Below are 23,925 nucleotides of genomic sequence, written 5' to 3'. Positions count from 1 at the left end.
AGGAAGGGCGATTGGGCAGGAGCTTACTCAAAGGAATGGGTCTTATACAGAGTTGGACTTGGCGTTCGTAGTGATTATCGATCGGTTACAAAGCTGTTTCTATCCATCTACTTACAGACCAGGATACGGAAGTGTGTCCTCCAAGGCATTTGGGAGAGGCCCTGTCTCAATGTCCTACAAAGCTCTGTTCCATAGGTGCTCTGTCAAGATTAGCCACAGCAGCTGGAAAGAAGAGAGATTACGCATGGAGCAATTTCCAGGAATGGGTGTTGCCTCTAGTTAGTTCAGCTGTCGTAAGGCTTGCCCCTCATATCAAACCGTGGTGCGACCCCTTGACTTAACACCAGCTACCAGAAATCGCGTTGCTGTTGCCTGCTGAGTGAGTGAGATGCTGTCTCAAGGGACCTACTCCAGCCTGTTCCCAAATTTGCTTTGGCAAGGCGATCCCTAGGAGCTGGAAGGCAGGGAGACTGGGCAAGACGTTACTTCCAGGAATGTGTGTCACACGAACGCAGCTTGGGCAGTGATTGCCACTCTGACGCAAAGAGATTCCTAGGCGTCGCCTTAGTATCAGGTATCCAAAAGAGCGTTGTCTATGGCTTGTGAGTGAGATCTGTCCCATGGCAATCCAAGGTCTTGTTTCCAAAGCTGCTTTGAGGAGGCAATCCTCTGGAGAAGGAAGGAATGGACGTTGTTCATGAAGATACCTCCAGGAGGAATGTTATGTGTAGTTTAACTGAGATGTACTAGTGATGGCCACTCAGCTGCCAAGAGGTTTCTTATCGTCTACTTACAAGCTGGAATAACAAAGTTCCCTCTCTAAGGTATGTAAGTGGTAGTCTGTATCAAGGCCGTCCATGGCCCAGGATCCAAAACTGCTTTGGAAAAAAGATGATAGGAACTGGAAGCCAAGAAGATTGGACCTGAAGCTATATCTAGCAACGGTTGTTATACAGAGTGGAGCTCAGCAGTAGTGCTGAATGCCACTCATAGTGGGAATGTGTTTTATTCATCGACTTACAACCCGGGATAACAAAGTGGGATTTCCAAGGGATTGGAGAGAGGTCCTGTCTCAAGAGCCTACAAGGCCCTTTTCCACAGGTGCGAGGGCATCGTCATACATAGCACCTGGAGTGAAAGGATTTATGCAAATTGTTACTTCCAGGAATGGGTGTTCTACACAGTTGAACTTAGCTGTGGTAGTGATGGCCACTCAGATACAGAGACCTTTCCTGAAATTTACTTACAACACTAGATATGAAGATGTGCCCCTTAAGACATTTGCTAGAGGTCCTGCCTCAAGGCTCTGCAATGCACAGTTCCGTACATGCTATCCACGTGATCCATAGCAATGAGAAGGAGGCGAGATTGGGCATGAAGCCATTTCCAGGGATGCAAGTGAGCCATAGTTTAGCTCTCCTCTGGGAAGGCTTTGGACTCAGACACAAATATTTTCTTAACTCTCTACATGGAATCTGGTATCAGCAAGTGCGCTGTCTATGGCTTGAGGAAGTGAGTGAGAGTCTATCTTAAGTCACCACTCGCTGCTGTTTCCAAAACTTCTTTGGGAAGGTGATCCACAGAAGCTGGAAGGAAAAGAGATTGGGCATGAAGATGGCTACTGGTGTGAGTGTTAGACATACTTCAACTCAGCTGCAGTAGTGATTGCAACTAGGATGCAAAGTCTTGCAATGCACCTACAAGCCGGGACCCGAAATTGCCTTCCAAAGGCGTGTGAGTGAAATTCTCCCTCCAGGCCGACGTGGTCCTGTTTCGGAAGCTGCTTTGGGAAGGCGATCCTCAGGAGCTGGAAATAGGCAGATTGGGAATGAGGTTCCCTCCAGGAATGGGTGGTTACACATAGTTTAACTCAGCAGTGCTGCTGATGGGGACTCAGATACAAAGATATGTCTAACAAACTGCATCGCATAGATAGAATCCTGCAAGGATAGAATAATACAGCACCTTCTCCAAGGCCTGAGAGTGTGATTCCCTCACACAGCGCTGCACTTTCGTGTTTCCAAACATGCTTGGGGAAGGCTATCCTTAGGACTTGGAAGGAAGGGAGACTGGGCATGAAATGACTTCCAAGAGTGGGTGTTGTACATCGTCCAGCTCCGCTGTAGTAGTGATTGACACGCAGAGAGAAACGGGTTCCTAGTCATCGACTTAGAATCCGCTATCGAGAAGTGCGTTCTCCGTGGCTTCTGAGTGGGAGTCTTCCCCAAGGCAGTACGTGGTCCGGATTCCCAACCTCCTTTAGGAAAGGAATGCTTGGGAGCTGGAAGAAAGGGAGATTGGTCCTGAAGCTACTCGAGCATTTGGTGCTAGCCACAGTTCAACTCAGCTGTAGTAGTGATTGTGAGTCAGATACAAAGAAGTTTCTCAACATCTACTTAGAAGCCCAGACAAGAATCTGCCTTCACTGAGGCATGTGAGTGACAGTCTCTCTCCAGGCCCTAGCGGGCCTGCTTGGGGAGGACAACCCTTAGGAGCTGGAAGGAAGGGCGATTGGGCAGGAGCTTACTCAAAGGAATGGGTCTTATACAGAGTTGGACTCGGCGTTCGTAGTGATTATCGATCGGTTACAAAGCTGTTTCTATCCATCTACTTACAGACCAGGATACGGAAGTGTGTCCTCCAAGGCATTTGGGAGAGGCCCTGTCTCAATGTCCTACAAAGCTCTGTTCCATAGGTGCTCTGTCAAGATTAGCCACAGCAGCTGGAAAGAAGAGAGATTACGCATGGAGCAATTTCCAGGAATGGGTGTTGCCTCTAGTTAGTTCAGCTGTCGTAAGGCTTGCCCCTCATATCAAACCGTGGTGCGACCCCTTGACTTAACACCAGCTACCAGAAATCGCGTTGCTGTTGCCTGCTGAGTGAGTGAGATGCTGTCTCAAGGGACCTACTCCGGCCTGTTCCCAAATTTGCTTTGGCAAGGCGATCCCTAGGAGCTGGAAGGCAGGGAGACTGGGCAAGACGTTACTTCCAGGAATGTGTGTCACACGAACGCAGCTTGGGCAGTGATTGCCACTCTGACGCAAAGAGATTCCTAGGCGTCGCCTTAGTATCAGGTATCCAAAAGAGCGTTGTCTATGGCTTGTGAGTGAGATCTGTCCCATGGCAATCCAAGGTCTTGTTTCCAAAGCTGCTTTGAGGAGGCAATCCTCTGGAGAAGGAAGGAATGGACGTTGTTCATGAAGATACCTCCAGGAGGAATGTTATGTGTAGTTTAACTGAGATGTACTAGTGATGGCCACTCAGCTGCCAAGAGGTTTCTTATCGTCTACTTACAAGCTGGAATAACAAAGTTCCCTCTCTAAGGTATGTAAGTGGTAGTCTGTATCAAGGCCGTCCATGGCCCAGGATCCAAAACTGCTTTGGAAAAAAGATGATAGGAACTGGAAGCCAAGAAGATTGGACCTGAAGCTATATCTAGCAACGGTTGTTATACAGAGTGGAGCTCAGCAGTAGTGCTGAATGCCACTCATAGTGGGAATGTGTTTTATTCATCGACTTACAACCCGGGATAACAAAGTGGGATTTCCAAGGGATTGGAGAGAGGTCCTGTCTCAAGAGCCTACAAGGCCCTTTTCCACAGGTGCGAGGGCATCGTCATACATAGCACCTGGAGTGAAAGGATTTGCGGCAAATTGTTACTTCCAGGAATGGGTGTTCTACACAGTTGAACTTAGCTGTGGTAGTGATGGCCACTCAGATACAGAGACCTTTCCTGAAATTTACTTACAACACTAGATATGAAGATGTGCCCCTTAAGACATTTGCTAGAGGTCCTGCCTCAAGGCTCTGCAATGCACAGTTCCGTACATGCTATCCACGTGATCCATAGCAATGAGAAGGAGGCGAGATTGGGCATGAAGCCATTTCCAGGGATGCAAGTGAGCCATAGTTTAGCTCTCCTCTGGGAAGGCTTTGGACTCAGACACAAATATTTTCTTAACTCTCTACATGGAATCTGGTATCAGCAAGTGCGCTGTCTATGGCTTGAGGAAGTGAGTGAGAGTCTATCTTAAGTCACCACTCGCTGCTGTTTCCAAAACTTCTTTGGGAAGGTGATCCACAGAAGCTGGAAGGAAAAGAGATTGGGCATGAAGATGGCTACTGGTGTGAGTGTTAGACATACTTCAACTCAGCTGCAGTAGTGATTGCAACTAGGATGCAAAGTCTTGCAATCCACGTACAAGCCGGGACCCGAAATTGCCTTCCAAAGGCGTGTGAGTGAAATTCTCCCTCCAGGCCGACGTGGTCCTGTTTCGGAAGCTGCTTTGGGAAGGCGATCCTCAGGAGCTGGAAATAGGCAGATTGGGAATGAGGTTCCCTCCAGGAATGGGTGGTTACACATAGTTTAACTCAGCAGTGCTGGTGATGGGGACTCAGATACAAAGATATGTCTAACAAACTGCATCGCATAGATAGAATCCTGCAAGGATAGAATAATACAGCACCTTCTCCAAGGCCTGAGAGTGTGATTCCCTCACACAGCGCTGCACTTTCGTGTTTCCAAACATGCTTGGGGAAGGCTATCCTTAGGACTTGGAAGGAAGGGAGACTGGGCATGAAATGACTTCCAAGAGTGGGTGTTGTACATCGTCCAGCTCCACTGTAGTAGTGATTGACACGCAGAGAGAAACGGGTTCCTAGTCATCGACTTAGAATCCGCTATCGAGAAGTGCGTTCTCCGTGGCTTCTGAGTGGGAGTCTTTCCCAAGGCAGTACGTGGTCCGGATTCCCAACCTCCTTTAGGAAAGGAATGCTTGGGAGCTGGAAGAAAGGGAGATTGGTCCTGAAGCTACTCGAGCATTTGGTGCTAGCAACAGTTCAACTCAGCTGTAGTAGTGATTGTGAGTCAGATACAAAGAAGTTTCTCAACATCTACTTAGAAGCCCAGACAAGAATCTGCCTTCACTGAGGCATGTGAGTGACAGTCTCTCTCCAGGCCCTAGCGGGCCTGCTTGGGGAGGACAACCCTTAGGAGCTGGAAGGAAGGGCGATTGGGCAGGAGCTTACTCAAAGGAATGGGTCTTATACAGAGTTGGACTCGGCGTTCGTAGTGATTATCGATCGGTTACAAAGCTGTTTCTATCCATCTACTTACAGACCAGGATACGGAAGTGTGTCCTCCAAGGCATTTGGGAGAGGCCCTGTCTCAATGTCCTACAAAGCTCTGTTCCATAGGTGCTCTGTCAAGATTAGCCACAGCAGCTGGAAAGAAGAGAGATTACGCATGGAGCAATTTCCAGGAATGGGTGTTGCCTCTAGTTAGTTCAGCTGTCGTAAGGCTTGCCCCTCATATCAAACCGTGGTGCGACCCTTGACTTAACACCAGCTACCAGAAATCGCGTTGCTGTTGCCTGCTGAGTGAGTGAGATGCTGTCTCAAGGGACCTACTCCGGCCTGTTCCCTAATTTGCTTTGGCAAGGCGATCCCTAGGAGCTGGAAGGCAGGGAGACTGGGCAAGACGTTACTTCCAGGAATGTGTGTCACACGAACGCAGCTTGGGCAGTGATTGCCACTCTGACGCAAAGAGATTCCTAGGCGTCGCCTTAGTATCAGGTATCCAAAAGAGCGTTGTCTATGGCTTGTGAGTGAGATCTGTCCCATGGCAATCCAAGGTCTTGTTTCCAAAGCTGCTTTGAGGAGGCAATCCTCTGGAGAAGGAAGGAATGGACGTTGTTCATGAAGATACCTCCAGGAGGAATGTTATGTGTAGTTTAACTGAGATGTACTAGTGATGGCCACTCAGCTGCCAAGAGGTTTCTTATCGTCTACTTACAAGCTGGAATAACAAAGTTCCCTCTCTAAGGTATGTAAGTGGTAGTCTGTATCAAGGCCGTCCATGGCCCAGGATCCAAAACTGCTTTGGAAAAAAGATGATAGGAACTGGAAGCCAAGAAGATTGGACCTGAAGCTATATCTAGCAACGGTTGTTATACAGAGTGGAGCTCAGCAGTAGTGCTGAATGCCACTCATAGTGGGAATGTGTTTTATTCATCGACTTACAACCCGGGATAACAAAGTGGGATTTCCAAGGGATTGGAGAGAGGTCCTGTCTCAAGAGCCTACAAGGCCCTTTTCCACAGGTGCGAGGGCATCGTCATACATAGCACCTGGAGTGAAAGGATTTGCGGCAAATTGTTACTTCCAGGAATGGGTGTTCTACACAGTTGAACTTAGCTGTGGTAGTGATGGCCACTCAGATACAGAGACCTTTCCTGAAATTTACTTACAACACTAGATATGAAGATGTGCCCCTTAAGACATTTGCTAGAGGTCCTGCCTCAAGGCTCTGCAATGCACAGTTCCGTACATGCTATCCACGTGATCCATAGCAATGAGAAGGAGGCGAGATTGGGCATGAAGCCATTTCCAGGGATGCAAGTGAGCCATAGTTTAGCTCTCCTCTGGGAAGGCTTTGGACTCAGACACAAATATTTTCTTAACTCTCTACATGGAATCTGGTATCAGCAAGTGCGCTGTCTATGGCTTGAGGAAGTGAGTGAGAGTCTATCTTAAGTCACCACTCGCTGCTGTTTCCAAAACTTCTTTGGGAAGGTGATCCACAGAAGCTGGAAGGAAAAGAGATTGGGCATGAAGATGGCTACTGGTGTGAGTGTTAGACATACTTCAACTCAGCTGCAGTAGTGATTGCAACTAGGATGCAAAGTCTTGCAATGCACCTACAAGCCTGGACCCGAAATTGCCTTCCAAATGCGTGTGAGTGAAATGCTTCCTCCAGGCCGACGTGGTCCTGTTTCGGAAGCTGCTTTGGGAAGGCGATCCTCAGGAGCTGGAAATAGGCAGATTGGGAATGAGGTTCCCTCCAGGAATGGGTGGTTACACATAGTTTAACTCAGCAGTGCTGGTGATGGGGACTCAGATACAAAGATATGTCTAACAAACTGCATCGCATAGATAGAATCCTGCAAGGATAGAATAATACAGCACCTTCTCCAAGGCCTGAGAGTGTGATTCCCTCACACAGCGCTGCACTTTCGTGTTTCCGAACATGCTTGGGGAAGGCTATCCTTAGGACTTGGAAGGAAGGGAGACTGGGCATGAAATGACTTCCAAGAGTGGGTGTTGTACATCGTCCAGCTCCGCTGTAGTAGTGATTGACACGCAGAGAGAAACGGGTTCCTAGTCATCGACTTAGAATGCGCTATCGAGATGTGCGTTCTCCGTGGCTTCTGAGTGGGAGTCTTGCCCAAGGCAGTACGTGGTCCGGTTTCCCAACCTCCTTTAGGAAAGGAATGCTTGGGAGCTGGAAGAAAGGGAGATTGGTCCTGAAGCTACTCGAGCATTTGGTGCTAGCCACAGTTCAACTCAGCTGTAGTAGTGATTGTGAGTCAGATACAAAGAAGTTTCTCAACATCTACTTAGAAGCCCAGACAAGAATCTGCCTTCACTGAGGCATGTGAGTGACAGTCTCTCTCCAGGCCCTAGCGGGCCTGCTTGGGGAGGACAACCCTTAGGAGCTGGAAGGAAGGGCGATTGGGCAGGAGCTTACTCAAAGGAATGGGTCTTATACAGAGTTGGACTCGGCGTTCGTAGTGATTATCGATCGGTTACAAAGCTGTTTCTATCCATCTACTTACAGACCAGGATACGGAAGTGTGTCCTCCAAGGCATTTGGGAGAGGCCCTGTCTCAATGTCCTACAAAGCTCTGTTCCATAGGTGCTCTGTCAAGATTAGCCACAGCAGCTGGAAAGAAGAGAGATTACGCATGGAGCAATTTCCAGGAATGGGTGTTGCCTCTAGTTAGTTCAGCTGTCGTAAGGCTTGCCCCTCATATCAAACCGTGGTGCGACCCCTTGACTTAACACCAGCTACCAGAAATCGCGTTGCTGTTGCCTGCTGAGTGAGTGAGATGCTGTCTCAAGGGACCTACTCCGGCCTGTTCCCTAATTTGCTTTGGCAAGGCGATCCCTAGGAGCTGGAAGGCAGGGAGACTGGGCAAGACGTTACTTCCAGGAATGTGTGTCACACGAACGCAGCTTGGGCAGTGATTGCCACTCTGACGCAAAGAGATTCCTAGGCGTCGCCTTAGTATCAGGTATCCAAAAGAGCGTTGTCTATGGCTTGTGAGTGAGATCTGTCCCATGGCAATCCAAGGTCTTGTTTCCAAAGCTGCTTTGAGGAGGCAATCCTCTGGAGAAGGAAGGAATGGACGTTGTTCATGAAGATACCTCCAGGAGGAATGTTATGTGTAGTTTAACTGAGATGTACTAGTGATGGCCACTCAGCTGCCAAGAGGTTTCTTATCGTCTACTTACAAGCTGGAATAACAAAGTTCCCTCTCTAAGGTATGTAAGTGGTAGTCTGTATCAAGGCCGTCCATGGCCCAGGATCCAAAACTGCTTTGGAAAAAAGATGATAGGAACTGGAAGCCAAGAAGATTGGACCTGAAGCTATATCTAGCAACGGTTGTTATACAGAGTGGAGCTCAGCAGTAGTGCTGAATGCCACTCATAGTGGGAATGTGTTTTATTCATCGACTTACAACCCGGGATAACAAAGTGGGATTTCCAAGGGATTGGAGAGAGGTCCTGTCTCAAGAGCCTACAAGGCCCTTTTCCACAGGTGCGAGGGCATCGTCATACATAGCACCTGGAGTGAAAGGATTTGCGGCAAATTGTTACTTCCAGGAATGGGTGTTCTACACAGTTGAACTTAGCTGTGGTAGTGATGGCCACTCAGATACAGAGACCTTTCCTGAAATTTACTTACAACACTAGATATGAAGATGTGCCCCTTAAGACATTTGCTAGAGGTCCTGCCTCAAGGCTCTGCAATGCACAGTTCCGTACATGCTATCCACGTGATCCATAGCAATGAGAAGGAGGCGAGATTGGGCATGAAGCCATTTCCAGGGATGCAAGTGAGCCATAGTTTAGCTCTCCTCTGGGAAGGCTTTGGACTCAGACACAAATATTTTCTTAACTCTCTACATGGAATCTGGTATCAGCAAGTGCGCTGTCTATGGCTTGAGGAAGTGAGTGAGAGTCTATCTTAAGTCACCACTCGCTGCTGTTTCCAAAACTTCTTTGGGAAGGTGATCCACAGAAGCTGGAAGGAAAAGAGATTGGGCATGAAGATGGCTACTGGTGTGAGTGTTAGACATACTTCAACTCAGCTGCAGTAGTGATTGCAACTAGGATGCAAAGTCTTGCAATGCACCTACAAGCCGGGACCCGAAATTGCCTTCCAAAGGCGTGTGAGTGAAATTCTCCCTCCAGGCCGACGTGGTCCTGTTTCGGAAGCTGCTTTGGGAAGGCGATCCTCAGGAGCTGGAAATAGGCAGATTGGGAATGAGGTTCCCTCCAGGAATGGGTGGTTACACATAGTTTAACTCAGCAGTGCTGGTGATGGGGACTCAGATACAAAGATATGTCTAACAAACTGCATCGCATAGATAGAATCCTGCAAGGATAGAATAATACAGCACCTTCTCCAAGGCCTGAGAGTGTGATTCCCTCACACAGCGCTGCACTTTCGTGTTTCCGAACATGCTTGGGGAAGGCTATCCTTAGGACTTGGAAGGAAGGGAGACTGGGCATGAAATGACTTCCAAGAGTGGGTGTTGTACATCGTCCAGCTCCGCTGTAGTAGTGATTGACACGCAGAGAGAAACGGGTTCCTAGTCATCGACTTAGAATCCGCTATCGAGATGTGCGTTCTCCGTGGCTTCTGAGTGGGAGTCTTCCCCAAGGCAGTACGTGGTCCGGTTTCCCAACCTCCTTTAGGAAAGGAATGCTTGGGAGCTGGAAGAAAGGGAGATTGGTCCTGAAGCTACTCGAGCATTTGGTGCTAGCCACAGTTCAACTCAGCTGTAGTAGTGATTGTGAGTCAGATACAAAGAAGTTTCTCAACATCTACTTAGAAGCCCAGACAAGAATCTGCCTTCACTGAGGCATGTGAGTGACAGTCTCTCTCCAGGCCCTAGCGGGCCTGCTTGGGGAGGACAACCCTTAGGAGCTGGAAGGAAGGGCGATTGGGCAGGAGCTTACTCAAAGGAATGGGTCTTATACAGAGTTGGACTCGGCGTTCGTAGTGATTATCGATCGGTTACAAAGCTGTTTCTATCCATCTACTTACAGACCAGGATACGGAAGTGTGTCCTCCAAGGCATTTGGGAGAGGCCCTGTCTCAATGTCCTACAAAGCTCTGTTCCATAGGTGCTCTGTCAAGATTAGCCACAGCAGCTGGAAAGAAGAGAGATTACGCATGGAGCAATTTCCAGGAATGGGTGTTGCCTCTAGTTAGTTCAGCTGTCGTAAGGCTTGCCCCTCATATCAAACCGTGGTGCGACCCCTTGACTTAACACCAGCTACCAGAAATCGCGTTGCTGTTGCCTGCTGAGTGAGTGAGATGCTGTCTCAAGGGACCTACTCCAGCCTGTTCCCAAATTTGCTTTGGCAAGGCGATCCCTAGGAGCTGGAAGGCAGGGAGACTGGGCAAGACGTTACTTCCAGGAATGTGTGTCACACGAACGCAGCTTGGGCAGTGATTGCCACTCTGACGCAAAGAGATTCCTAGGCGTCGCCTTAGTATCAGGTATCCAAAAGAGCGTTGTCTATGGCTTGTGAGTGAGATCTGTCCCATGGCAATCCAAGGTCTTGTTTCCAAAGCTGCTTTGAGGAGGCAATCCTCTGGAGAAGGAAGGAATGGACGTTGTTCATGAAGATACCTCCAGGAGGAATGTTATGTGTAGTTTAACTGAGATGTACTAGTGATGGCCACTCAGCTGCCAAGAGGTTTCTTATCGTCTACTTACAAGCTGGAATAACAAAGTTCCCTCTCTAAGGTATGTAAGTGGTAGTCTGTATCAAGGCCGTCCATGGCCCAGGATCCAAAACTGCTTTGGAAAAAAGATGATAGGAACTGGAAGCCAAGAAGATTGGACCTGAAGCTATATCTAGCAACGGTTGCTATACAGAGTGGAGCTCAGCAGTAGTGCTGAATGCCACTCATAGTAGAAATAGGTTTCTATTCATCGACTTACAACCCGGGATAACAAAGTGGGATTTCCAAGGGATTGGAGAGAGGTCCTGTCTCAAGAGCCTACAAGGCCCTTTTCCACAGGTGCGAGGGCATCGTCATACATAGCACCTGGAGTGAAAGGATTTGCGGCAAATTGTTACTTCCAGGAATGGGTGTTCTACACAGTTGAACTTAGCTGTGGTAGTGATTACCACTCCGATACATCGATTGCTCCTGAAATGTAAATCTCTTGTTGGTTCATGCATCTTGGGATTTGTTTGGGATATGAGTGTGTCTATGTGTCTACACCTATGTGTGAATGCTTTCTTTCCTTGTTTGGCGTGCCTTGAAAGGAAGGACCTAGGTTGTGAGAACCAGGATTTCTACTCTGCTTCTGGCTGAACTGAAATGGCCTCCCTGTGTGACACTTTCATCCTTCAGAAAGGAGGGGGAAAAAGTACCAAGTAATTGAAGACAATGGCCCTTGTTTACAGGGTGTTTCCAGGGCATGTTCAAATTGCCGGGGCGCTAACCCTTTAGGTCCAGGTCATTGGGTGAGTTCTCGGCATGAGCTCTGAGCAGCGTCTGTTAACCACCCACGTGGGGAGCATTTCAGTGTTTTAATTGGTAAGGTTGTGTCTGTGGTGTCTAAGATTGTGGCATTCGCTTCCTGGACCCACTTCTATACCTGCCCCTCTCCTACCTCATCTTTCAAAACTCCCACAGGAAAGTTTCACATCCCTGTAACACAAATCCATATAACCACAGCACAGACTGGGGAAAACAACACAGCTGTCCCTGAAGCTACGTGCTGTATGCTCTCAGGCCAAGCTGCCCCTTTGGGACAAGTCAGTAACAAGACGACTGAGTGTGTAAACTAGTGATTGTCTGAGACCATGGACCTTACAACCTCATGGGCCCAGATGTCACCCAGGGCAGCAAGGGCTGGTGTGGGTCATTCCGTGGACAGGATTAAGGTCTATTGTCCTGGCAAACCAGAGCTTACCGCCTCCCCAGCAGGGGAGGAATGGCCACGATGTACCTGACAGAGAGGCTGGGGGCCTTCTAGGGAATTTCTACCTTCAAAGAATCCTACAGTGAAGTACAGGGGTGCTGGAAATCCTATTTCACAGGGAGCAGTGAGGTTTATAGAACAAAGTCCTTTTGTAGGTTTAAAAGCTGCATCATGAATCTTTCCCTCTAGACATGAAACAAGCGGGAAAAGGACTTCCAAGGGCATGGGACAGGATCCCAGGAGGATTCCAGTCTAGGTGAAGGGTGAACAGGGAGTCCTAGAGGCGGCCTGATGGAGAAGTACTGTCAGCCCTTAGTCCATCTGCACATGGTCTTCCTCTGTTCTTGTCCGTTCCACATGCAGACTTTTATCTTTTTACATTTTTTCCTCATTTAGTGTTGATGCAAATCCAGACACAGATTAGAAAACGTCAAGTTCCAATATCTGTTCAAAGAAACCTCAACAAGAGAAGCAAAAAACATTCGTTCTTCCTGATAAGCTGTAGAAAGACAGCCACTGTCCTGGGGAAGGACATGGTCCTGGTAAGTGCTATTTGAAAGACACACACATTTCAGTGGTTATTGCTCTGCCTGGGAAAGACCCTTCAACCTCTACATCCAGGGAGATCTGAGGGGCTGTCTCTGCTCCTGGCCCAGGTGAACCACACTGAAATGCACGTGTCCTCTGAGGAAGGGAGACTTGAGGGTTTCATTCAGTAGCCAGGGAGGAGGCTGGCCCTCCTCCCTTCTCCCACATACAATAAGATGTGACCATACACAAGTTCTTAATTCAAGGAGGATAGTGAGATTCTGTGTCTCGTTTACATGAGCATAAGCAGTGAAAGAACCACACCACAACACCCAGTCTGTGACAGAAGTAGGATATAACGTAAGAGTCAAATCTACCATTTACTAGTAAAGAAATAATATCACTCCTCCCCAATGGGTTAACAGTTGCTGGCGTGGAGATGTCTGGGAGTTGGAAGGGGTGGTGTCCTCGCTCCGGGGCTTTAGGGGAAACCAGGGAAATTCTTAGGATGTCTCGTTCACTCAGGGTGGGAAGTGCTGGCTTGGTGCACCCTAAGGGCGCCAGTGTCCCTGCTGGTCAGGAGGAGCTGCACTTGTGGTCTCTAGAGTGTGATGGCTCATCACCAAGGGCATGGCGGCTGAAGAGAAGAAACAGAATATTTTGGGGAACCACCCTGAGATTCATGGCACACCTCCCTGCCCCCTGCACTCTGATCCAAACACTGTACCGAGTGCTCAGTCCATCAGCAGCACCCCGTTTGTCCCTGATGCAGGAGGCATCATTTAGCATCACCCATTTCAGAGGATGCAACTGAATCCCAGAGAGGGGAGGGGAGCGGCCTGTCCCAGGCCTGCTCAGCAGTGGAGTTGGGATCTAGTCCCATGCTTAGCTGAAGCTGTACTGAGCCTGTGGTTTCAGTTACTCCTGGTCCCAACACTCACTTGGCCCTGGACTGGAGGATGTCTGGTTCCTCTTTCTCCTGAAGAGCCTCATTTTGCTCGCCTTCTGGTGTGCAGGCTCCAGCTGGCTGGAGAGCCAGTAGCTACAGGACAGAGTGGAACTGTGAGCTACCAGGAGCCACACCTCAGGTGCCCCTCACAGAGCCTGCCAGCAGCTGAGTCCTGGTGCCCCATGGGTCACCAAGCTATGAGTTCTGTGGCTGATCAGCGAGCCAGGCCACAGGCTCTGGAGCGGCCATCAGAGAGAGTCTGCCCTGCCGTCACCCAACTCCTGTCCCTCTCACCTCTCACGAACACTGATGGGCTCGATGGCCTGGAACCAGGCTGCAAATCTCTCGTCGGGCTCCAGGTCACATGCATTTTCAGCCTGATGGATCAGTTGGATGCTACTGATGACTTTGAATTTCTGGGAGGAAGGACAGAATGCAGATAGGGCTTGGGTGTGGAACCCTGCCAGGGACTTGTGCAGAGTGAGGATCTGGTCTGGGGTCTGTGCTCACTCGGGAACCCTCCTTCCTTTCCACTCCATTCAGGACTTGCCTGTCCTCACAGTTGGCTTGAATTACTTCCTCATCCAGGAATGTGTCCTTGATGTCAGCCCCTCCCGCACCCGCCAACGTGATGGGATTCCCAGTGATGTGGATCTGACTCTCCCAATAAATGTAAGACCCAAGGGATGAGGCCAGAGAAAGTCTTGCCAGGGGAGGTCTCTGATTTCCACATCCCCACCCTCCCCACAGCTGCTTACCTCACACCATTTTTGGAAGTTGACCCGATTTCCCTGGAAGGGAGACAGCCAATGTCCATCAGAAACAGCCCCTTAAGCCCATAACGAACCCCCATCCCATCCCTTCTCAGGCTGCAGGAATGTCAGGGGCCAGCAGAGGGCAGACCTTCCACAAAGAGAACTTGACACTGGTCCAGGCTCTGGGCTCCAGAGCAGGAGGGACAGGGGAGCTGAGGCCAGAGAAATTATGTAGCACACCCTCTCTGATGACAGATGGGGAGACTGAGGCCTCATGGAGGAAGGGACAGCTGGAACACAGAAGTGCTTCCTCACTTGCAGGGGCTGATGGCAATCCCCCAGGGGCAGAGCCTGAGGGGGAGGCTGAATCCATCTCAGACACAGCCTCCTGCAGCTCTGCAGGCAGGCAGCTTTGAGCTTCACCAGCCCAGGTAGACTGGTGGGGGTCTTATCCGGAGCATCTATTCAGGCATTGCTAAGACAGGCCTGAGTCCCCAGCTCCCAGGGGTGGCCATGGGGCTCTCATGAGAGGAGGTTTTCCAGGTACTGAAAGCTCAGGTCTCAGTGCAGGGCTCTCGCTTCCCAAACCTCAGGATCCTGCTCCCTGGCCCCACCTCCAGGCTCACTCACTTCCAGATCATCCTCCATCCCAATGTCCAGCAGCTTCAGGTGATGGAGGAACGTGCCCAGGAAGCGGACGACACCCTGTGAAATCAGGGTGGGAGTGGTGAGATGAGTCCCACCTCTCAGGTGCCCCCATGGACCGTCCCCCAAATCCCTTCACCCCAGCCTCCTGCCCACCACAGACTCCCACAGAGAGCAGCCTAGGACCCTCAGCGGCCTCCCCTCAGTTGCCACCTCCAGGACCACCAAACTTCCCTAGTCACCTCCCAGGGGCAGTTTTGGCAAATCCCAGGGTATGTGGTCCCTGACCCTCCCCTCCCTAACCCATCCTGGGCCCAGCCCTTCCAGTCCTCCTCCTGGTCACTTCCAAGGCAGGCATTTCAGGCTCTTGGGCTCCAGGAGCTTGGCTGGAGGAGAAGGGACCCCTCTCTTGGGGACGCCTCCAGCCATGAGGAGAGTGACCCCTCCTCTGACACCTGGACCCTCCCCCTCAGGCCACTTGCTGCTGCTGCCTCTCCTGGGCTCCCTGGGGGTCCATCTAAAGGGTGGCCCTCACAGATGTCACCTCCTGCAGGGTCAAGGACAGGCTCAGGGAGGCCATGTTCCCTTACCCGTGTCTCCCAGGACCTTGATCTTGGACCCTGGACATCTAGTGTCTATGGCTGCTCCCATTCCAGGGTGCCCTGATTCTAGATCACTCCCAGCTCCAACACTCCCTTCTCTGTGCCCTCAGGCCTGCCCAGGACCATAAGCCTCTCTCCTCATCAGGAAAGTGGGAGGAGGACTCCCCATACCTCCCAGGGTCCCCTGAGGACTCAGTGTCATCTGACTGTCACCAGCACTCTCCCCTCCCCCCTCGAGGAGGAGGAGCACAAAGCTCCTGCACATTCCTCTCCCCCTTGTACCTCATCACACCTATGAGGCTTGCACCACAGATCATCTCCTTCCATTTCCCAGATGAGGAGACTGAGGCCCACAGAGGGGCAGTGACTTGCTCAGGGGCCCACAGAGGAGACCATACACCCTCCCAGCCAAAGGGCCTGGCCCCCGGCCTTCACTCAACCTCCAGACACACCTCTGAACAATGTCCTGTCCTCTGGACTCTGGGGGTGTGTTGAGGCCCTCAGTCAACCTGAGCCATGGTTGGAGAGTCACAAGGTGTCTCGGGGTCCCATGCAAGTGGCTTCTCTGTTTTCCAGCCCCCTGGGATTCTCTGACTCCTGGCTGGACCTGAGGCCATACTGAAGGTCACAGCTCCCTCAGATCCCCTCAGGAAGGTCCCTGCATAGAACTCCTCCTTCATCCAATCAGGAAGGGGATCCCCATGTGCCACATCAGTGACAGTGTAGGGGGCTGACCACAGCACTGTATAATGGTGACATTTGCATTCTTTTTCACTTGGAAACTTTTAATGTCCCTTCTCCTTTCTCAGCTCTCATGTTTGAAGTCTCTGGTTTGAGCCTTTGCAGAATCCTTAGGCCCCTCCTGCCAGGGTCTCAAGGGAGGCCATTAAGAATCTGTCAGGAAGGTCCATTAAGAATCTGTAGGTTCCCTGATAATTCTCATTGCCATCTGGGGCTAATCCTTGTCGACAAGGCACAGGGGGAGACTCACTGGTTTGTCACCAGTGACCACTATCGGGCTAGAGTGCACAGTCCAAGAAAGCACACAGTTCTGTCCCAGATCCACCATTTGGCCAAAGCCTGGGCAGCCCCTGTGTCCACAAGGCCTGTGTGACCTCACAGTGCCCATCCCTGGGACAGGCAGAATGCCCTCCCCTGTGAGGTGCAATGAAGACAGAAGGAGCAGCTGGGGCCTGGCTTCCTGAGGACAGACTGGGCTGCTTTAGGAAGAAAGGAACCCCCACCCACTCCATCCACCCGCCAGCCTGGAGGATGATGAGGGCCAGCTGATGGGTCCGCATGGAAGCCAGACACCTGCTCATTCTGCCAGCTCCTCACCTCTTGGAACAGTCCAGGCGACACCACTGTATCCCGTGACCAAGGCCTCCTGCCCCAAACAGTCACCACCTGCCCTGGCAGCTCACACCCCCCGCTTCCTGTCCAGCTGGACAAGACAGACCGTTATTTCTCGGGGAACCTTAAGTGAAAAACTTACCAAAGCACATCCTGCCTGGTCCCTCCCCACCTCACCTCCCGTCCTTCCAGATCTCCAGCCTCCACTCACCTCCTTGAGAAGCTTCCTGCTCTCCCGCTGGCATGTATGGAAGATCTTTTTAACTATTTGACAGTTCTTCCTGAGGAGGGAAAAAAGGAAAGAAACACTGTGGAGTGGTTTGAGGGTAAATCCCTTTTGTTTGAAAACCCAGAAGATCCAGACAGCCTGGATGAGCATTTTCACTGTGTCCTCTGAGCCCTGAGGTGTCTGGGACTGGGGAGGGGCTCTCCTATTGTCACCTGGGGCCTCCATTCTCTTATTTTCTCAGCAGATGTGTTTTAAACAGTCTTAATTTCACGTGGACAGAGAGTTCTGTTGCTGCAAACACTTGAAAATCTTCAATTTGGTTCAAGCCATGATCTGTCACTTAGGGAAACTGATTCCTGAAGCAGAACCACTGGCCTAAGTTTTCAGAAAGACTTCCAGCCTGCCAACCAGGTCAGACCCTATCCCCAGGGTTTGCTGTCTCCCAGGAGGTCCCAACTGACTGAAGGGCAATGCCAGCCCTGTGGGGGGTGTCTGGTCCACCCATTTGTGCTTACATGGAGAGAGGCCTACCCACCTGGACACCTGTCTCCATGTCTCTTTTAAACGTTGAATGGAGGGGCCCTGCAGAGCCCAGAAGATCACATGGAGAGAGGGAAGGTTCCTGAGGCTGTGGCATTCCTGGGGAAGGGAAGAGAATGAGCTGTGAGGGGGAGCTGGAGCCCTGCTTCCTCTGGCTTCTGTCGCCTCATTGACGTCTCTTGTTATGGATGAGACAGCAGCTCAGGGAACCCAGGAAAGGCACAGCTGGAACCTGATGAGGAATACTTCCAGGGAGGAGGATTTTAGCTCAAGCCAAGGAAGGAGCCCAGGAAAGGGTGAGCTTCCCACCACTTGGACCAGGAGTCAGATCATCAAGGCCTGGCAGGAGGGGCCTAAGGTGTGAACAAAGGCTCAGACCACGGACTTCAAACATGCGAGCTGAGAAAGGAGAAGGGGCAGTTCCCCCAACTCCAGTGAGGGGCTCCCAGGGCCTCCCACATATTACCTTGGCCACCTGGATCCAGAGCTCCATCACCCTGGCCCTGTCCTGGGCCGTCATGCTCGTGTCCCCAATGCAGGTGGTGATGACACATTTGACCACTCTGTTAAAGTGGGTCATGTTGGCATGGATGGTGTGTGCCAGGTGCTCATTGCCCCTGTTGTCACACTGGGACCAGATGGAGTCCAGGAATTCGTGGGGCCTCACTGTCTTGAAGAGCTCCTGGGGAGGACAGGGAGTGTCACCCAGCCCTGCCACAGCCCAGCTCAGCATCTGCAGCCCCCAGTCCCAGGCTGGGTCAGTGGTGAGAGCTGGAGCTCAGGAAGCTGAGAATGCGGCCTGAGGCTTGTGGGAGTCCCTGGGTGTTGCCTGTGTCCCCTGAGGGCACCCAGCACAGGATGACCCAGGACCCGATACTGTGGCGCAGGGAAGTGGCATTTGCTCGCCGCCCAGTCTCACTTCCTCCAAGCACCAGAACTCGGCTCCTGCTTGACCATCTCTAGGGGCATCTTCCACCCATTCTGACCATCCTGGGGTCTGACTCCTCTTTCAGATGCACATTCCCCCAAGGCAGCAACAACCAGGGGCTTTGTTTGTCTGCCTTGTAGTCATGTACACATGAGGTGCCTAATTAGTGCTGAGGCTGTTGAGGCCTCCTGGGCAAATGAGTGAACTACCCAAGGACGAGACAGCGCTTCAGTGTGCTCCCCTCCCCCACCAAAGCGCAGACTCTGCCCAACTTCCTCTCTGCTCCCCCTCATCCACTGCACAGCCACTCGGCATGGCAGCTGCTCTCAGTGTCCATCTCTACTGTCCACATGAGGACAGCAAAGGCTTGGGAGTTAAGAAGGCTGCTCAGGTCACATGAGGGTAAGTGGGGAAGCAAGAGGTTGGACCGAGATCATGGGATTCTGGATCAGGAAATGGCAGGTCTGGGGCAGCTGATGGCACAGGGAAGGCCGGCCCCACCTGCCCTGAGAGCCCCGCTGCTCACCACATCCATCAGTGTCAACTGCTCTGCCACCAGCCAGGGAGGGAACTCCAAGAAGTCAGGCTTCTCCTCCCTCAGCAGGTTCTTGGTGGTCACGTCCCAGGGGCAGGCGGGCTCTGGGGCTGGATCTGGCTCTGCTGTTATCTCTCCAGGTGGAGGGAGGATTCTCCCTGGAGCCAATGGTCCAGCTGGCTCCAGCTCAGGAGCTGGCACTGGGGCTGGAGCTGATGTTGGTGGTGGCTCTGGCCCTGGAGGGACTGATGGAGGTGACACTGGCTCCAGCTCTAGCACAGGTGGTGGAACTAGAGCTGGAGCTGGATCTAGCCATGGAGCTGGCCCTTGCTCTGGCTCTGGAGCTGGAGGGAGCTCTGGAGATGGTACTGCAGCAGGAGAAAGAAACAGTGTCACTCAAGTAGCTGACTTCCCCTGTGCCTGTCAAAGCCAGGAAAGACCCCACTGCCTTGAAGTGAACCAAGCCTCTGAACACTCTGCAAATTGTCTTCCCAGACTGCAGTCGCCTCACCTTCCAGCTCTGCCTCAATGGGCCGTGGATGCTCCAGCTGGACCTGGAGAAGGTAGGCGTGGCCCTGCAGCCCCGAGCCAGGCAAGCTGAGATGCAGAGAGGCCAGCTTCATGCTGAAGCAGGGATAGTGCAGGAGCTCCCAGAAATCCTGCCCTGGGTCCAGGCAGGTTCCCACCAGAGAAGAGATGGCACTGGCGGAGGCAATTGGGCAACAGAGTCAGAGGCCTGGCCTTTCCCTCCACACTTCTCACCCAAGGCACCCTGGCTTGGGTCTGGGCCCTATGCCTGCCCCTCTCCATCCAGGTGAGAGCCACATGGCAGCCCTGACCCCTGTGAGGCTGTCCTGGCAGTGGCAGGCCTGCTTATCCAGCAGGTTGACACAGAGTCTGTTGTGACTCTCTTCCCACTGACACTCTTCTCCTGAAGGTCTGGGACACAGCCCACCCCAGCCCTCCATGCACTTGTGCAACTGGATTGAGCACTGAGACAGATTTGTGACCAGGTTGCTCACACACCTCCTGTTCTGGGCCTGGAGGCGGTGGTCAGAAGAGGTAGATGTGGAGAAGGGGAGGCAGATTAAAATGGGTCTGTGGTGGGAATGGGTTTCTAGGGGAGAACTCAGCCCAGCCACCCCTCTGGTTCCCAGGGGTCCTGGCACCCATCCATAGCTCTTTGACTCCTGTCCTCCTGGAGTGGAAGCCACCGGACCTCTGCCTTCTCATGGGAATCAAAAGATGCGTGAGATGCGGCTTCTGACAGGCTCCCCTCAGCCACAGCCTCCATCTCTCCCCCTACAGCTTGTTCTTTAGAGACAGGAGGCCGTCCTTCTGGACCCAAAGACCACTCACTTTTTTAGGTGGTCCTGCGCTCTGCCCTCCTGGCTGGAATAAGGAGAGATGCCTCCAGATGTAAAGGAGGCTGTGAGGGCATCCCTTGGGATGGACGGTGGATGACAAGACCTGCGAATGATGTCTAATGTCAATGTCTGACTCTCAGATGGAAATTGAGGCCACGCATTGTGTCTCCTTCATTCACTGAGTTTACTGTCTCCAAATGTCCTGCATGCAGTAGGTGCTTAATCTACATGGTTGAATGAATGTAGTCCACCCAGAACCATCCCAGACACCTGAGTGGGCCTAGGGCCTCTCTGCTGCCCCAGAGATCCTTGATTGGCTACCCCAAGGAAAAGGACCAGGACCAGCTGGATGGAATCTCCAACTCCTTGACAGGGTGGTTTCCATGTGCTTTTCCAAACTCAGAAAGGCCGCATCTCAGAGATGGGTGAGGCAGACTACTTTTCACAGGGAAGAGAGAAATAAACACCATGAACAACCACAGCACGTCCACAGCCCTCTCTGCAGAGCCAGGCACCAGGTAAGCACCCGCCATGGCTGATCCCATTAGTTCCTACAAGATCCCCATGAAATTTATCCTCTCCCACCCTACTTTTCAGAGGAGCAAACTGAGGCTCAGAGAGATTTGGTGACACTCCCAGGACACACAGCTGGCAGGGGACAGAGTCACCACTGTGCTGAGGAGGGAGTGGCCACTCACCTAGTAAACAGCTGGTCCAGGACCTGGTGGGATGTGTCTAAGGCCGAGTAGTTGACCATGAAGGTGGTGAAGCTAGAGATGTTCCTCCTCAGGAAAGCTGGTGCGATGGACTCTGTCAGCTTCTCCATCATGCCTGTCTGGAGGGCCCGCATCCTGCAGGCCTCATTGAAATTCACTGTGGACTCATCCTCACACTGAGGGAGAGGAGGAGGGACATACACTCAATGACATCATGGTGAACCAGCGGGAGGATTGAGGTGACTTTCTACCCTCCTGTGTAGCTGGTGGGAAGGAGTGGAGGTCCAGATTCCTTTGGGAGTGGGACTGTGGAGCACTCTAATGAGAAAACCCTGGGGGGTTCCAGGGGAGACTCAGATTTGAGTCTGCATTCTAGTAGTGCCTTGGTCATCTCAGAGTCCTGGGTATGAAGACCCCTCTGCACCCACACTCACCTCAGACCAGCCCTCTTCATTGATGGACTGGTGCACCTGTGTCCTCTCCAGGGAGATGGCGAACTGGAAACCATCTACCAGCTCCTCAACCATCACTTGGGTGCAGCTCTGCAGTGACAGTGCCCAGAAGTCAGGCCAGGAGGCATCAGGGGCCTGCCTGGACTTTGCCACAGAGGGAAACCCCACCACAGTTCAGGCACAGAGGGGCATCTGCATAGTCTCCATCAGGGAAGGAATGTGATGACACCTCGATGGCCTGGGATTCACATGTGGGTAGAAGAGCTTGGTCCCCAGCACTCACCATCCTCTCCTGCAGCCAAATCTTCAGTATGAACATGACACACCACCAGATCTCCACCATTTAGCTACCTGCTCCTGCTCAGGGTGGTTCCTCCTCATACAACCTTCTCTAACTCCACCTCCCACATACATACACACACACACACACACACACACACACACACACACACACAATGAGGGTCAAGGGGTGTGGGGCTGTCCATTTGGGATCACAGTTGTGGCCTGACCTAGAGTGGCCTGCCCTGGGCTATGCTGTTACCTGATGGTTCCTCCTGCCAAAAGGCCACAGACATTCGAGGTGAGGGCTGAGCCAATGTCTAAAGCGACTTAACATGCTCTCATTCTTGGCTTTCCGGGGGCCAGAGCCTCGGAAAGTCACGGGACAACACGAGAACATCCTGCTGTGTCGAGTGTCTCCACTCAAATGAACTGGACAGGAGGCTGTGGTTACAGTGTGGGTGCCTGGTAACCAGAGTTCTAAGTTCTGTTGGGGGCTGTCACCAAGGAAGTGAGGTCACTTCTTCAAGGTTCTATTACTTGGCCCCTTCCTTCAATCAGACCCACCCAAAGCCCCCGCTAGGCTGTTGGCTACTCTCCCTCCTTGCCCATGTCATCTCCATCACTGTACACAAATATCCATCACCACCCTCCCCACAGCTCCTTGGGAGTGGAACCAGTGGCCAGCTTTGAGGAGACAGAGCTGAAGTCACACCTCTTTTATCCTACCAGTTCTGTGTCCTGGAAAAGCCACTGTGCCTCTCAAGATCTCCCCAGTCTCCCAACCTGCACAATGGGGATGGTGCTAAAAACAGCTTTCTAGGAACATCGTCAGGTGTATATGAGATAATACCTACAACACCTGTGGATTGGTGTCACATGTGTCTAATGCTGAACCTCCCATCTATGTCAGTTCCATCTGTGCAGCCTCCACAAACCCCCACTCCATACTTCTTGTCACACATCATTGGCCTGAATTTGGTCTGGTCACTCTTATCTGCAAGAAGGGTTAGGAATTTTATCTTTTAGTTTGTTGAATTGCCACCCAAAATAAAACTGATTCTCTGTTCTGAATATTAAGGGAGAAGGTGAACAGTGGAAACTACCCGTGCTCTCTCCCTACACTAACCTTCAAGTTGAAGGGGAGGAGATGATCTTTTCAGATGAATCAAGCATGTATTTAGCTACCACAGGCTCTCTTTTCTTGTTGTTTATTCATCCACAGAGAACAAGAAGTCTTGCTTCCAAACCAGAATGTATGAGACGTCCACTGCCCTCTGTTCCCAGCAGAATGACCAGAACCAATTTGTTGGCTTTTATTTGCCTGGCCCTTGTAAGTAGATCTGAGAACATTCTTTCTATGTCCTTCATAGAGTGGGTCTGGGAGGGTCTGAGGTTGTAGAGAATTGTAGGCAAATAGCAGGCTCCTGAAAAACTGAGTCAAATTGGAATCTCTGTAATTCAAAGAAGGAGAGTGATATCAGCATCATGGTGGAAGAAGACACCTCCTGTTTTTCTACTCCTGCACTAACAATGCTTTGGCATCCATCCATAGACAAAAGTGCCTTTGTGGGAGAAGTGGGATCCAGCACCATATGGCAAGGGACCCAGAGGGAGTCTCACCCACCCATGCATCTGGTAATAGGCAGACAGACCTCGGTCCCAGCTCTGGACCCTGCAGTGGCCCGTGAACCAGCTCAAGCTCCTTTCAGCTGCTGCATGGAAACCCCTGAAAACACTGTCTTAGATCATGACACACAGAGGAGAGGGCCTTTGTGGAAGTCCAGGTTTCAAGAAGAGAAGTTCCAGCCCTCTGTTGGAGCACAAAAATATGAGTCTGGATGGGTTGAAGAGTTTGGAGGCATTGGCAGATAGGTACTCTTAGAGGGCTTTAAAGGATGTGGATCCTGTAACTGCACTGAGCACTCCATCAAGAAGTCTCCCATGACTTGTGGGGTATGCCTCACCCATGGATCTCCCCAGCTGGCCCTTAGGCACCCCCAGTGCTCTGCGTGCCTCACATACACACA

General features: G+C 51.5%; 1 protein-coding gene across 1 annotated transcript; it reads right to left on the bottom strand.

Moving 5' to 3' along the window:
- Nucleotides 1-13,279: 13,279 nt before the first annotated feature.
- Nucleotides 13,280-23,043, bottom strand: LOC147911227 (ral guanine nucleotide dissociation stimulator-like). Its single transcript, XM_087428410.1, has 12 exons — nucleotides 23,025-23,043; nucleotides 21,599-21,706; nucleotides 21,147-21,340; nucleotides 19,593-19,783; nucleotides 19,073-19,449; nucleotides 18,115-18,300; nucleotides 14,880-14,954; nucleotides 14,253-14,285; nucleotides 14,005-14,154; nucleotides 13,789-13,910; nucleotides 13,487-13,587; nucleotides 13,280-13,308 (listed from the first exon to the last, which is right to left on the bottom strand). Exons 2-12 carry the CDS (start codon nucleotides 21,689-21,691, stop codon nucleotides 13,280-13,282), a joined length of 1,551 nt encoding a protein of 516 aa, XP_087284536.1. The 5' UTR covers nucleotides 21,692-21,706; nucleotides 23,025-23,043.
- Nucleotides 23,044-23,925: the final 882 nt, after the last annotated feature.

The sequence above is a fragment of the Ceratotherium simum genome, unplaced genomic scaffold, assembly GCF_057802395.1.
Source record: "Ceratotherium simum simum isolate JZ-2026a unplaced genomic scaffold, ASM5780239v1 HiC_scaffold_46, whole genome shotgun sequence".
NCBI classification, from domain to species: Eukaryota; Metazoa; Chordata; class Mammalia; order Perissodactyla; family Rhinocerotidae; genus Ceratotherium; species Ceratotherium simum.
Note: the sequence above shows the minus strand (reverse complement) of the source record. Positions and strands in the feature narration are given on the sequence as shown.